This window comes from Ciconia boyciana, chromosome 1 (genome assembly GCF_034638445.1).
Source record: "Ciconia boyciana chromosome 1, ASM3463844v1, whole genome shotgun sequence".
NCBI classification, from domain to species: Eukaryota; Metazoa; Chordata; class Aves; order Ciconiiformes; family Ciconiidae; genus Ciconia; species Ciconia boyciana.
Genome location: NC_132934.1, coordinates 190,660,970 through 190,676,709, shown reverse-complemented (window position 1 = coordinate 190,676,709; position 15,740 = coordinate 190,660,970). Strand labels below are relative to the sequence as shown.

Here is a 15,740-nt window from a genome sequence, read left to right as displayed (position 1 = left end):
TTCGTTGTTCATAAGTCCTACTATGACATTTAGAATGTGAGGTAATAGTATGTGATGCATACTACTTCCCTGGTATGTTATAACTTTTGGAGATTATTTTATACAGAAACAATATACTTTTCTGATTTTGCTTTCAGGTGACAGAGAAAACAAACTGATACTTCTTTCTTACATGAACATACATAAATACATTTAATCTTTCTATCTTTGATTTAGAAAAAAATGCCAGAATAAATATGAATATATTAACTCTTACATAATGGTCAGACTTTGGAATAAGAACATACTCATCATGTACACATTCTTCAGAGACTGTTGCTGTTTAGTTCCACAAAGTCTGTACTAAATATGCAAAAAAATTAAATTTTACAGATTTGTCCATTTGTCTATTGGGATAGACTCTCATATAAACAGTAAGAGAGGTATGCTTAACACAAAAATTATCTTTTGGCCAAATTTAAAGTTTTTGCTTCAAAGCATAGGAATGTTGAAGCTTCTCCAAGAAAAGATGACCAGGTTTTGTTTCATTTTGGGGAGCAGGTTGCAATACAATAAATAATACATACATTTTTGTCCTCCTAATTTCCAGTCCTCTATTTTTGGATTGCAACCTTAAAGTCATTACTCAATGGAATGGAATTAGCTGTTTTAGATATAATTCTATGCAAAATCTATCATGAAACAGTCTAGAAAACTTCAAAAAGGATAAAGTCTGGAAGAGTTGTAACTCCAAAATGTCCTGTAATAGGAAGTAGCAAGGATTCTTTAGAATTGTCAGTAAAGGACACTGATCCCTTTTTCTCATATATACACAATTTGATATCCATAGAATATTTTGTTTAGCTAGTGTTATTTCTGTATTCTAACTTACTGTTCTTTAATAGGAGTACCTGAAACAATTGCGGAAAATTCGGGACGAATACCACAGCGATATAAAAAAATTCAGATTCAGAGCAGGAGTACTCCAGGTAACAGCTCAAACATACACACAGTCATATTTCCTTTTTCTTTTTTAAGCTAACACACTTAATTAGAAATTGAAATGAACATTTTACAAAAATGTTCACTAGGAGAATCAAAAGATACAAGATAAAACCTATCTTGTGAGGCAAGGGAAAGCTGAGGACCAGTCTGAAACCAAGGATACAGCTGGAACAGGAGAAGAATCACTTCAGGTATCAGTACCATCTCCTAGTCTAAACAGAACTTTTAATGCAAGTCCTGCATGGTCTTTTCATTCACTCTCTGTGACAAATCTCACCTGATGCTTGCACTGTATGTGAAAGTCTCCCTACATTCCCTTCATGAATAGCCTGGAAAGTTTCTTTGGCTGAGTCCTGACTTGTTCTGGTAATTCTTTTTCATCTGTAAATATTAGGGTGTACTTTTACTTAATTTCTTTTTGTCGTATGTTTCTTTTTCTTGCTTTCTGAGTGAAGTAAAGAAGAAGCCACTCACAGGGCAAATCTTCATGAGAATTCTGTGCAGAAGATATAGCAATTCCTGAGAACCCAGAGTAGCACTGTGTGGGAAGTTAGAATCCAGTTTTATGTGGACTCCTTAGTTAAACAAAAATTTGGGAGAAGGGGAAGGAAGAGGCAGAGCCAAAGCTTTCCAGCTGCAGGGCTCCTTCGCTTCTTTCTCGTCAAATACTACCAAAGCAGCTATTGGAATGGAGTTTCAGAATTGTTCCACCTCTCCTTTGCAGTATTGGCATTGTGAACACCAGATGGCTTCCAGACCCCATGGAGTTCTGCAGCAACAAGTCCACTTTTCCTCAAGTGAAATGAATGAAAACCTCAATTTATGAAAATTAATCTCGGTGTGCAAATTCCTAGTCTATTCTGAAGGGAAAACAGCCCTGATCTAGTTACTAGGATTCTTCAATCAGGATCTGCCTCGTGGTGTAGGACTTCCTGCACTTGTTCAGTAGCAAGGGGCAGACTTCCACATAAACCAGTGACAGACACTGCTACCTTACTGCAGCTGGAACTTGGGACAAACCTGCCAATATTAGTAGGATTCTCTTAAATGATTTTCATGGATCCTGGATCTGGCTTTTACTAAAATGAATTCACACATGACTTGATGGGATAAAGTAGGTTATAGGCAGCCAGAGCCATGATAGGACAGAAATTATATTCCCAGTGATTTAATGGGAAATGCATGATAATGAAAAAGAAACACTAGATTTTGTACCTGCTTGACGTCACCTTAGTTCATGGGTACTCCATCTGCTGGAGAAACTGCACAGCTATTTTAAAAAAGTAAAATCTGTGAATTGTGGTTTCACCTGAGGTTGGGGACGTGCCCTAATTGCAGCAGATCACTGAAGGAGCAGCATAGAATTATTTACTTTGCTTTTGTCTGACAGGTTCTAACATAGGACATAGGAATATGAAAAGGGATAATTAAATATTTTTAGGTGTTACCAGAAAACAAGATACTATGAAAAATGGCTATACTTTCTACAGGCGTAGGTTTCCATTATAATCTTGATTTTCATCACTTTCAAAGTTTTCCAGAATGAAATCAGCCTGAGTCATCTTGCATATGATCATAAAAAATAGAAGATGTATTATTAATTTCTTGATACAGTACTGTATCCTCCAAACATAGATTTTTGAAAAATCAGAGGTTTGCATTTTGTGCAAGGTTTCCTATTTTTCTTTTTGCCAGATAAGCCAGAATTATAAAGTCTTTTAGTATTAAAGTCTAAATAAGGCAACAAATGGAATATTCTTACAGATATATATACACAAGGAAATCAGTGACTACGTTTACTACTTAAAGAAGTCTTTTTTTACAGGGTATACACATATTCTGGTTCCAAAGAGTGTATTTTAAAGTTGGGGTTTTTTTCTCTTTCCAGGACATGGAAGAAAACTTTAAACAAGTCAGACTCCAGGATAGGCAAGACCAAAAAATCTTAGAAAAGAAACATGACACAAAGGTATCCATCTTTATTGTTGTATTTTTTTCCATTTTCTTCTTACATCTGTACATTTCAAATTATTGTGTTACCACAGTAGCTCTGGAAACCAAGTTATTTGAGAGTCAATTGAGTGCTGGTCTACTGTTTTTTAAAAGTTTATATGGGAAGATGGAATCACTAAGAAAATACATTTATAACAGAGCTTTTCTGATAATTTGAGGGACACTTCCTTTAGATAGTCCCAGACAGTAATCAATCCCTACCTACTCATCATTGTATCGAACTGCATTAGTAGTGTATGGAAACTCATGTTTACTCAAAGTTTAAGTGAAGTCAAGTCAGGCTGCTAATTTCTTAAGATTTTGTTTTAAAACATTATTCTCTACAGTGCTTTTTAAATTGTAGGAGGGGATGGGAATTGAACAGAAATGCACATAAGGTATCAGGAAGGTTCTGACCGTAAGATCATTGTGAAGTGTACTAAAGGGCTTTTGTGAAGTATTGCACAGAAGCAGTACAGTATTCAAATTTTAATACTGTTTGAGAACCAGCTGTATGAACCAACTCTGTGTATTGCAAGGATTTGAATTAAATGATTATCAAAGACACCGTTCCTTAAAATCAAAAGTGGATGCAATCATTTGAAAATATCCATAAACTATATTTAGAGAAGTCTCTTTTTGTCCAATTTGTTCAACTTTGATCTTGTTAAATAGAAGAAAAATATTGTTAAATACAAGTTATTTTCAATAGAAGAATAATTTTGAAGTTTGTAGTTCCATATAAAATGTGTACATTTAATTAAATGTTTTTATTTAATAAAATAAATGAATGAAGTGTGTGAATTTTCTTTAGGGAGGAGTAAAGTTTGAAATTAATTTAGATGTATGTGTTCCTGAGGAAGACAGCATTCAAGAAGCACAGGTATGTTGTAGTTATATTCAAAGCATTTACATTAGTAATCTGAAACCATGACAGTACCCCCATGATCTAAGGTTTAATTGTTTCCACTACCATCACGCTCTACCTTTGTTACAATGAAGCTTCCTATTGAGGATTTGTTGACATATTGCATATATCTGACCTTCTTCAAGAGGATAATTGCTTAGAAGAAAATTGGCTCATATCTGGGTCAATCTTTCACATGGTAAAAGATGAAGGAGTGCAGATATTTAAATTTTGTAAATTGGGCTGAGGGGAAGAACTCTTCTCAAAATTGAGTTAGTCTGCAAATGCCAAATTTGAGTTTTAAATTGTTTTAGTACATTTCTGTTTCTTTTCACTAGTGTTGTATCACAAAGCAAGAATAATATTGTGATGAACCAGCTGCTATTTAGAAAAAGTGGAAGTGAGACTACAGACAACATTATGTGATTTCATTTTTTAAAATGACACTTCTAGTTGATCGACATGTAATAACTACCTATAAAGATTTTTAAAAATATTTGTAACAGCAACATCGAAAATATAATTTCTTTCTAGTATACATATTCTTAATTTATAAAGCACTCTTTTGTCATTCTGTTGTTTCACTTCTCTGCAGAGCCCCATGCAGCCCTCTGATGACACAAATCACAGTGTGACTTTTGAGTTCTGCTGCTTCACTTTTTGTTACACAGTTTGCCTGTGCATACACGAGAATGGCTGGCAAACACAGTAAAATGAGAAATGATTAGTTATTGTGTCATATTTGTTTTATCTTTCCAGAGTAACCTATTGTTTTTTCAGGTACTAGATAAACTCAGTGAGACACTAACTTTTCTGGGTGGTGAGAATCTTAAGGAGAAATTGGTGGAAGTTTATGAAGATCATACGGACAGAGCTTTGGAAGAACTATCTGGATACCAAACAGGTATTTCTTGGGGAAATGCAACACTGAGTGTTAATCCTGAAAATTACTCAGGAGTTAGGTAATTTCAGTAACTCCAGACTATAGCAAGTTTATCTGATGAGCTCTCTCTTTATCATACCACATAGCATTATAATCACACTGAAATCTACTTTAAAAAAATTAAATAACTTTGCCTCCTCTTTTTCTTCCCCTTAGAGTCCAATGATATTGGTGATACCAAAGAAAACAGGAAGCATTGGCAAGCTGGAGCCCCTCAGACACTACTGAATTTTTTAGCTGATGCTGATGTCACTTCTGTCTGTCCTACTATGGCTGAAAATGAACTTGGTAAGAAAGTTTTGTTTTTTGGTGAGTGAAAGTAGAGAGCTGCTAAAATTTGGCCAGACTACTTACAGACCTTTGCCAAAACAATTCCATACCAGAGCGTTCATGTGATCTGGCAGGCTTTTAATTGCAGGACTTCATAATAACTGAGGTTGTTGTATGTGTTAAATGATAGAATGCAGTCATCATTTTCCCCTCTGTCTAATATTGCAATCACATTGTGCTGCTCATACATATTAAGAAAGAGGGCTGCATTTTATGAATCACTCTGTGGCCTGAGTAACAAGGGCTAAAAATGCCAGTCTATGCAACTAATCCACACCACTTTCTTGGGCCTTGAGTTGATGAAACACAAGAACTGAGGCAGTCAGTTGCCAACACTATCCCAGAGCGTGGTGGAGTTCTGGTTTCAAGTGCATCCTCACACAGGTGTGGCTGTGGTGATGCTCCTTTTCAGAAGCAGCTAATTGCTATGTTTCTTATAGTACCAGTGCATATATTCCCAGGCAGCCAGGTATCTCCAGTGACTGGTTGCTGCAAACGAGGGGCTCTTCCAGCATTCCGACATGCTCCCAACACCCTAGGTACACAGAAACAACCTGAAGAGTTTGCATGGACAGTGAAGACAAAGCAGAATATTGTTAATATGCTACTTCTTGTTCATTCTGCCTTAGATGAAAGAGCATAGGGCACAAAGGAAACAGGAACTTCTTTGAAGCTTTTTCAGCCCCAAGAAGCTAACAGGTTTGACCAAGGACTCCTCAATGAAGCTGCACCAGCCTATTCCAGGCCTAATAAGCAGTTCCTTGATCTTTTACTTTATTTAAACTGGTGTAAAAAATTTTTAGTGACAAATAACCCAAACTATTTTTTTATCTATGGTATCAATCAGACCAAGTACTTATTAAATATTCAGTATTCCACAAGGGAAAAAAAACCAAACAGGATTCCAGCATTACACAAAATTAAGAAATAAGTCTGACTCTGACAAAAGACAGTGCCAAGCCACAGTCATGCTTTCGTGACCTGAGAACCTTCCTGTTCTTCAGCTGACCATGCTATTCTGCCTGAAGACATCCCAGAAGACAGGAAGCAGTGGAAACAAACACCACCAGGGACACTCCTGAACATGTTAGCAAAAGCAGAGCTGTCTAATGAGTCGTTCATCCAGCTTGAAGAGGAAATAGGTAGGATGTTTATTACTGTAAATTCTAGAAGTTTTTCTTTAGTGTATTACTTTTTCTACCATTGGCAGAGGATCTGTGATGGGAACCAACATTTTGAAGCACTTGGCAAACTAGAAAAACATGGGAAGCCTGTCCCAGCAGCCACTGCTCTCTGTCCTGGAGCAGTGAAAGGCCTCTTTCAGGACATGGCTGTTTTCAATAGCAGGGAAAAGGGCAAGCCCTACTTACTGACTATTACTTCATGTATAATTCTTTCATTTCTTGGGTAGACAGAGGTGAGCTATCTGCCAGCAAGTTGGCAGATACCACAAACCTGGATCTAACCCCTGCAATTGTTGAAGAACCCTGTAAAAAACATTTATACAAATACATGTATTTCTGTAGAACAGCTGTAAACAGTAGTACATGGTGGCTTAAACTACAGTGGTGACTTACTTTACAGCATGGTCCATGCTGATACAGCTGACACTGAAATTGATTCAGACTCACTTATACTGCAGCACACTTTCCTCAACTAACAGACTGTTTTAAAAATGACATTTACTTTGCATCAAAGTTGTTAGCAAAAAAGCCAGAATATTTTCCATAGAAAGATGCAGTAAATGTAACCGGACATTGTGTTTTTATGCACAATTGACAATCTACTGAACATATAATTGGATGACAGGACTTTTAAGCCAGCTAAATTGTACATGCCAAGTTTCAACATTTTTAATGGATTGTGAGAAATATCTTTCCTTTGCAACTGTGCAGTCAGCACTCTCCTGCTAATTATGCCTCACATACATGTTTTCTCATAGTATAACAAGCTCTTTTAAAACTGCCCCATCCTGAAGGCTAAACCAGGTAAATGTACCAGCTAAATTCCCCTCTTAAGATTAGCTTTATAGCTTATGCATTAAAAAAAAAAAAAAAAAAAAAAAAGGAAAAAAGAAAATGAAATTCAAACCACTTTTCACTAATGTCAGCAGTTCATAGGGCTAAAGCAAGAATAAGGTCACACAGGTATTCTAACTGCTGCTGGTTTTATCCATTACATTTATTAAAATACGGCACTCTCTCAATACCCAGTTCTGTCTTGCTACTCAAGCTGACATTGTGGAGCACAGTGTTACCCAAACTGACAGATTTCTTTTGGATCACATACAGAATTTAGTCTTTATACTAAAACAACTCTTAGCATTGTTATCCTGCCTTCAGGTTAGGGTTGCCCTTCAGTCTTGAAAGCGAGCATTTTCAGGGAGCCAAAGCTACATCCAAGCAGCAATTTTCAGTCTTTCCCAAACAGTACTCCCCTAAGTTTTCCACTGAAAATGTAGATCCCTGTATTGGGAACATAAACCTACTAACAACAGATCGCCTTTCTTACTTAACTTTTATAGTCCTTTGGTTATGGTCTACAAACACACTAGGTTCCACTGAGCAGAAATTATAAACCACTGACTAAAACACATCTGACCAAGAGTAACAGAAGCATGGTATTTACATTGTTGTAATTTGAACAAAACCAAAATTCAAGCATTTACTTACTTGCTATTATTTTACTTACACTTTTATAGTTAGCTAATATACAAATAAAGGCATGTTTCTCTTCCTTTCTAGAAGGGAGATTAACTATGTTGCTTCCAAAAGAAAACAAGGAAGATGATTCAGAAACATACTCTGCTGCTGCTGTTGATGAAGGCAGACTTGAGCCAAGATCAGATGACGAAGACACGTAAGTCAAGCACATCAGAAGAAAAATCCATACAACTGAACAGTTTTCATGAAATGGCAGGTTGTGTTGCCTAAAGCTCTTCTTCTGTTCTCTTAAATTCATAAATGAAGAAAACTTACTTGTTTTACAGAGTCTGCTAATTTAACTTTTAATTCTGTAATTTAGTATGTCACATGCCAACGCTGCCATTAAAAATGTTATGCAGGAGCATTAACACGGCTTTGCAACTCCTGTTCCCTTACCTTATAAATACAGGTAAACAATCTCTTGGAGAAAGAAGAAACAGCTCACATTATGTGTGTAGCTTGTATATTCTTTATAAGTTGTTTTAAAAAAATCTCAAAGGCCTTGAAAGGAGAAAGGCTTGTAACGAAGATACATTTAATTAATATAATTATCTTGTTTTACTTTACAGAAATTTTGAAGATTCTGAAGATGAACTGAGACATGACCTGGAGGAATCTCTGGAAAAAGTGGCAACTTCTCCAGCAGACAGAATCATGGAGTCTCCCATTCTTTCAATTAATAAAGGTCAAACAGATGAAGAAAAGATGAGTTCACCTGACAAACTACTTGGAAAATCTGATGATGATTTAGAAAATAACCATGGGTCATTTAGTGTTGACACACATAGTGAAAAAGGCAAGCAGGAAGCAAGAGCTACCTAGAACACCACCACAGTTACTGTTCCAAAACTTTAACTTGCTTGAAATTTCAGCCACATCAGTAACAAAATTTAAGGATAGCTGACATTAAATGCCAAGTAAATCGGCTGCTTTTCAACAGTACTAAACACTCAGCTAAAATTAATAGAAGGTTGTTGCTATTTTGCTTAAAAGGAAAAAAATCAGGCTACTTTTCAGGTGTCTAAATGTTGAAAAATCCTGATCCAGACTGAAATGCACTTTCATCTCTATTATTCTGAACTACCTGGGACATCTCTGACAACACTTGCTTGAGGAAATTTCTGATTGCATACACTCCTTAACCATTTCTGTATCATGTAAGAAAGTCTCCTAGTCAGTGTGTGTATTTCCCTAGCTCAATCAACTCCCTTGTCTTAAGAAGCTCTTCCAGCTTTTCATAATCTTGATGTACTGCCAATACAGCTTTATAATCATTTCACTTACACAGTACTGGCCCTACATAGTATCACCAACTGCCAAGCAGTTTTATATAGTAGCAGTAAAAGGGTTTATTAGCACCATGAGAATTGTGTATTCCTGAATTCGTAACAAAACATGGAACAGTAGGTTCTTCCAACTGTATTTTTTCATATACAAAATTTCATATAATCCAGGTGAAGCCTAAATAGAGGAAAAACCACATTCTAAAGTCTGATTTCAGTAGCTTTTTGCACTTCTCTTAGTTTGCTAAAATATAAAATACTGCTTTGATGGCTCAAAAAAGGACTGTATGTTTTTCCATTTTTGATACAAAAGCACATGTCCAATTTTTGAACATCTTGTTCACTGTGTTCTCAGTTTTATAATAAGCAGTAGTTTAGGGCTTTAACGTTCATGTTTGTATAGCATTTAATTATGCTCTCTAATCTAGACCCTTCTATTCCCTAGGAACAGAAAACCTTTCAATAGAATAGGGTTGGAAAAATACCATTAAGTTGTCATACTGTGAAAGGGCATGAGGAAATACCTAATATGAGGATCATAGACAAGTGCAATTATTACGCTTATTACAAAGCAAGCTAGCAAAATCACCCTATGATTAACCTAAAGGAATCACTGTAGGTAATGAAATCTCCAGAACCACAATTAAAATCCCACATAATAGAATTTTGCCACACAATGGAGGGCACCAAATTGAAAATGTGCTACAGATTCTGGAAAAAAAACTTCTAGGTACAAAAGCTATCAAACAAAAGTGTTGACTTTAAAAAGTGTCACTGTGGGTGAAGAGTCATGAAATGGGTGGAGACTGAAAGTAGTCAATAAATAAAAGAACTTCCAGATGTAGTTCTGCTACCAAGGAATTATGATGGAAGTATGTGAATCCAGAGGGTTTTGCAGTGCACTGTACTGTCATGAAGTCAACACAGAAAATTTTCAGGAGCATTTCTCTCCCAGTAAAAAGATCTCTATTACATAAAGCAGATACCCTGACAGAAAGAAAAAAAATCTCTTTATTGAATGGGACCAAGGGCTCATAGATTACATATATTTACAGATGACACATAGTCAAATATAAAAGGTTAATTTTATGCATATACATTGTTATTAACATACATTTATTTAAATAATGGCTCCACAGATAACAGGAATGTCTCTTCAAAATGCTGGTCAGAAAACCTGTGCACAGACCGACGAGCGTTTTCTCTGATCTCTAACCTTTTTTCAGGGGACAAAGAGAGGATATAAGCCATCACCTCAGCGTAATTGTCCTCGTTTTCTGCTAGGAAGCCTGTAATATGTCCTTCATAGGGTACCACAATATCCAGTTTGGGGCCTCCAGAATTGTGAGCCAGGATAACTGTGCCAGCTGCCATACATTCAACTACTCCTGTAAAAGATACAAAACATGCTGATATGAATGTGCACATCACATACTTTGGCTTTCTATAAGGCACTGGAAAGTTAAAACCACAGTAAAATTCACCCAGAATTGTAAATTACTATAGACTGCCATTCTGGATCAGTTTGAAAAAATACAGGGTAAACGGTCTCATAAGAAAAACAAATTAAGTTTTTCAGTTCTAAGGACTGAAATGATAGTTTCTCTTAAACACATAAAATTGAAATCAGATATAATTGGTTAAGTTGTGGTTCTTATAACATATTTGATTTACCTGAGATAGATTATATCACCAGTATATATGGTGGGAAAAAAAGCTAGATATTGAAACAAACGTAAAGATAAACATAGAAAGTAGCTCTGTGACAGAATTCTGCATAGTTCTGTTCTGCTCTGTGATAGAATGCTACAACAGTGGTTTTATGGTATGGCGGCAGCTGCAAAAAATAATGAAAAATTACAGCTGAACGTAACTATTAATTTTCTCATTCACACTGAAGATTTTTAACATTTAGAAAGAGACTCTGAGAGGAAAGCTGACTATGCAGATTTCAATCTGATGATATTCAGAGGTTCAGTATTTTGCAGATTAACTAATCTTTATAGGTTTTGACAATTCAGCGAGACAAACTAGTAAAAATTGTTATTGCTGCATCTGTATTTTTGATGAAAGAAATTTTAATTAAATGGGAATCTGACAGTAAGCTTTCCTCAGCCAAAAACAGTGGGATAGGAATAGCATAGAATGTATGCATCAACTTCAACTCTCCTCCATGGTTCCAGAACAGACCTCAGAAATCACTTTAGTTGCTGATTTTTCTCAGTTCTGATTCGATTTTTTAAAAGTGCCCCTAGCTCAAAAATTGCCGACTATAATAATACTCCAAAGTTTTGGAACATGTTTTTTACAGGTAAAAAGCCATTGGAGATGAAGGTGAAATCACGCTGAAATTAAAAATCACAGTGTGATTGCATCACTTTTAAAAATATTTTTTAATTTACTTAATTAAACTGTTTTATGGGGGAAAAAATAGGAGAAAGCGTTATTTCCATTTTGTGGCAGTTGCTTCTGGGAGACAGGTCAGAGTAAATTTTTTTGTACCAAGTTCCTACAGACTACAAGCTACTACTCCTGATACTTAGTTAACTTGTATTCTAATAAAGTCTGATGACATTAACTGCAGTTTAGTCACGCTATAGCCAAGTACAGCACCCATCTGTTTGGCTGCTGACTTACTCTGTTGTAGATTTATGGAAGATGGGCAATCTTAGATTCCCTGTCAAAGTCAAGACTCAACTAATCCCAATAAACGGAGCCCAATACCTTAATTCTGTATGATAGCACATTGCAAACCAGATCCGAGCTCCTCTTTGGCATTCTGCTCCACGCTATGGCGATGGATTTAAGGACTTGATTTAATTACCTTACCACAGGTGCCTAGTGCAATGAGATGACCAAGGGTACCTGGTGGCATCCACATGGGGCTTACAAATAAGACACCGGATCTGTAGGAGACTCACCTCTGAAACAGCAGCTAGAGCCCCATGACGCATACCAGACATCTCAAACGGCAGTTGAGGCAGGTTAAACACACTCAAAATCTCTACACAAGGATGTCCACATGTGAACTGTGTCTAAGCTCCCCCTGCAGTCAGTGGAGCCAACAGGGCACAATCTAAGGTGCTTCAACAGAAGTACCTGGTGCCTTTTGAGGCTCCGTTGGGTACAGAAGGCATCTGTGTAAGGCTTGCAAACCTAACACAGGACCTTAAGGCGACCCATGAACTTGCAGAGCGACAGCTGGAGGTCAGGGAGAACATCTGGGGCAGCACAGATGGGACTAGCTGCCTGTTTAGGTGACTAGAGTATGCCCATAATTGATAGTCTACAATGTCTACAGTGCTTCAGCTTGCACTACAGTAGCACCTAGAGTTAGTCATCCGAATTGGTCCTGTAGGCTCTACCTCAGCTAGATCACCTCTGACGAGAATGGGAGTTGGACACCTGCTTGGCATGCAGCCCTCTATGCTTAGACATCTACACTGAGGAGCCTTCATCATGAACTGAAGCCTTCCCCCACTGTGTCCCCAGCTGGGACAAATGGCTGAACACTGAGGAAAGATACTGACCGATCCCAAAGTGCTCGTTCCACATCGTATGCAGACCAATGGTGGCCTCGGCCAGGTGTCTCTTTAGCTCCTCAAAGGGAATGTTTATTCTGAACATCACATTGTTACTAACTCCCAGCTCTTCACAAAGATGTTTAAGGCTATTTACACGCTCTTCATCTTGCTGGTTACGACAGCCTCCAATTAAGATAAGCTTCAATGATGGCTGCTGCCCCAGTCTCTTCTCTTTCAGCAATTTAGCAAAAGCTCTGATTTGCAAAGGATGATCTTTTTCAGGCCTGAACTGGCTGACGGAAACAATGGAATATTCAGTGGTGCTCTTTTCCTCTTCCAGTGGAACGTCTAGGAAGGTCTGAACATCGCACGGTGGATACACAACACTAGTGCAAGCCCCAGCTCTCCAGAGGGAAAGGATGTGATTTAGCGTCCAAGAAGAATTAACCATAATCACATCACTGCAGGAACCAACCAATCCGTACATGAAAGCAAAGAAGTAGTAATAGACAAGTTTAAATTTGCTGAGAAGAGGATTGTTTGTAATGAAGGCTGCATTGTTAAACCTGGTGTCCTGATTCCTAACGACAGAAAGCATATCGGTGCTGATAGTGGGATAATGGACATAGCATCCAACGCGACAACCTCCTAAATATTTAAAGAGGGGAAGCGTGAAGGCATAACCCATTGAGTCAATATAAATATCAGGAACACACTTGAGAAGAGCTTCCCAGCCAAGAAACACTGATCCTAAACTTTGTCCCAGCAAAGTGAAGTGAGGGTAAAGAGAAGCTTTCACAAGGTAGCGTTTTTCTAGAAATACAAACTTCACAGGATGAGTTAATTTAATATTGAATCTTCTGAAAGCTCCTTCCACTATTTCTTCTGCAGTGGCATCTCTATCGCCAGTGTAAACAACACACGTTACATTTCTGTACCTGCAAGAGTAAAGAAAAAGAATTTCATATATTCTTCTCTTCAAATTTTGTAACATGAAACTAAAATATTATCCATGCAAAATTACTCAAAGTATGTGAGAACAAATGTCTGGCCTAGCTCTGAAATGATTTTAACGAAACTATACTTCCACAGTTTTTTCTGATCTGCAGAAAAACATATGGCTGAGGATTTGGGGAATACTTTTTTTGAGTAAAACATAAAAGGAGCTCAGTGTTATTCTACAGACTTAAGAATGCCTTATGCTACATTAGGAGATGTCTGTCTAGTGCATAGCATGAGTATAATGCAGAAGACTGTGCAAGCCAGTGGATGTGCCAATGTTAAATCCACTTTAGATATTAACTTGTTTTGCCTCCTGCACCAAGAGGCAAGTATCAAGATTGTCAGTTATCTACTGATGGGTTACGCCTATAGAAAGTTCCATACCAGTACTGGAAAACTGATGAGGGAGGAGGGGTTCTCCCAAGGAGAGAAAGAAGACATGAATGATGCCACAGCAGGACAGATCAAAATTTGGGTACAGGGATGAAGTAGAATGGTGCGACCAGGTGAAACTCAGACGTAAAAAAAACGTAGGACCAGAAGATTAATGATACCTATTTAAGTATGTAAAATGCCAAAATGTGCAGAAATAGTACCATCAGTAGCTGATTTGATAAACATATATGCTTACTTTTTCTGGAGCGTTCTTATGGCACACCACAAGACTCTCTCCCCTCCACCACCTGCATTGCAATATGGGTGAAAAAATGCAACCAGCAATGGCCGCTTCCCATCTTCTCCTGCTGAAGTCAACTGTTTTTTCCTTTGTTGTATCCAAAGCCGTATTCCCCACAGTAGTACCACCAAGCAGACACACAAGATTCCACTTAGAAATAACGCAGGGATTAACAACGAGCACAGCAATCTGAAACAAGCCGGAAATTTTAAAATAAAAAATTGCTTTAAAGAAATACTATGTATGATATTGAGAGAGAAGGGCTTACAGGTAGAGCTACAGGAACTTCGACAATTTCTTGTTGAGGAGTTCTCATCTCAGAAATCATCAATATCTGTGTATCATTTCAACAATTACAGAAAAAAAAAATCACTATTCTACATTGTTTAGCCAAAGATATTTTTCCTACTGTTACCTCTCAATCATTTATGTTTATTCATGCCACATGTCTATATCTATCTCCACATGCTACATACACTATAAAGGTTGCATACCCATAGCAATCTGGCAAAACACAACTAGTGCAGTGATTTCTAAATAGATTTGTAAGTTTTCTTCAGTCAGAGCTCCTGCGTGGCCTGCCTTAGTGTGAACTCCTTTAGTGCAGAGCTACCTGGGCCAGCCTGCAGTGCATGACCCAGAACCTGCATTTTCCATTCCCCTGAGATTTGAAGAGCTACGTCAATTGCCCAGAAAAGCTCCGAGCAGTTTCTCTGTTTAGAGAGACCTGTTTCCTCAGGCCTCTGAAGCACTCTGACAGGGGCATTCCCTCTGCTCACCACCGCCTCCCTGCACAGCTCTCCTAACCCAGGAACGGGAGGTTTCTCACAAGAGTCTCTTCTTGGCCTACAGAGCTTCTGATGCTGTGCTACGCGTTATGATAAACACCATTTACTCGACATTAAAGGGGTTGCCCACGGCGAGCCACGCGTCACGACCGACACGTCGGGTAAGAAAACACATTCATTTTCGGAATGAAGAAGCGGAAAAGCACATTAACCCATCCGAGGCGGGCGGCAAAGCGAGGAGCCGGGCAGAGACCCATCCCACCTCGCCCGGCCCGGCGGCCCCTCTCCTCAGGGGGGGGCACGGAGAGGGGGCGGGTGCGTGACGCCCGGGGAGGCTCGGGGGGGGATGGCGGAGCGCGGCCGCGGCTTGGCAGGGGGCCATGGAGGCGCGGGGTCTCCTTCTTCCCTCCCTCTCCGCTGCGAGGACGCGCCGCCCCCACACACGGCCCTCGCAGCCCCGGTACCTGATCAGCCCACACAGACACAACCCTCCCGCCACCATCTTGGACAACGTCGCGACGTCTTTCCGCCGGAAGGGGTGGCTCCTGGCTGGGCGGGGGCGGGACCACCCCTCATTGGCTCCCTCTCATTGGTTCCCGCGGGAGA

The 15,740-nt window shown here is 38.5% G+C and overlaps 2 protein-coding genes across 2 annotated transcripts in view; one reads left to right on the top strand and one right to left on the bottom strand.

Moving 5' to 3' along the window:
* Window positions 1-8,683, top strand: part of NEK5 (NIMA related kinase 5) — a 28,298-nt gene extending 19,615 nt beyond the window's left edge. The window contains exons 14-22 of the mRNA XM_072854560.1: window positions 885-968; window positions 1,071-1,175; window positions 2,873-2,953; window positions 3,791-3,859; window positions 4,643-4,787; window positions 4,983-5,114; window positions 6,161-6,298; window positions 7,901-8,015; window positions 8,431-8,683. Of these exons, the coding sequence (XP_072710661.1) occupies window positions 885-968; window positions 1,071-1,175; window positions 2,873-2,953; window positions 3,791-3,859; window positions 4,643-4,787; window positions 4,983-5,114; window positions 6,161-6,298; window positions 7,901-8,015; window positions 8,431-8,683 (1,122 nt within the window). The remainder of the gene's footprint in view (window positions 1-884; window positions 969-1,070; window positions 1,176-2,872; window positions 2,954-3,790; window positions 3,860-4,642; window positions 4,788-4,982; window positions 5,115-6,160; window positions 6,299-7,900; window positions 8,016-8,430) is intronic.
* Window positions 8,684-10,137: 1,454 nt separating this feature from the next.
* ALG11 (ALG11 alpha-1,2-mannosyltransferase) lies at window positions 10,138-15,698 on the bottom strand. Its single transcript, XM_072850279.1, has 4 exons — window positions 15,599-15,698; window positions 14,302-14,535; window positions 12,675-13,606; window positions 10,138-10,532 (listed from the first exon to the last, which is right to left on the bottom strand). The coding sequence occupies exons 1-4, from the start codon at window positions 15,634-15,636 to the stop codon at window positions 10,261-10,263; spliced, it is 1,476 nt and encodes a 491-aa protein (XP_072706380.1). The 5' UTR covers window positions 15,637-15,698; the 3' UTR covers window positions 10,138-10,260.
* Window positions 15,699-15,740: the final 42 nt, after the last annotated feature.

What these genes read in the sequence shown, in the direction of transcription:
- ALG11 (XM_072850279.1), bottom strand. Translation starts at nt 15,636, where the DNA reads ATGGTGGCGGGAGGGTTGTGTCTGTGTGGGCTGATCAG. An exon ending in TGTCTGTGTGGGCTGATCAG is followed by an intron (nt 14,536 to 15,598) that starts GTACCGGGGCTG and finishes GGCTTGTTTCAG; the next exon opens with ATTGCTGTGCTCGTTGTTAA. An exon ending in GAACGAGCACTTTGGGATCG is followed by an intron (nt 10,533 to 12,674) that starts GTCAGTATCTTT and finishes TATCTTTTACAG; the next exon opens with GAGTAGTTGAATGTATGGCA.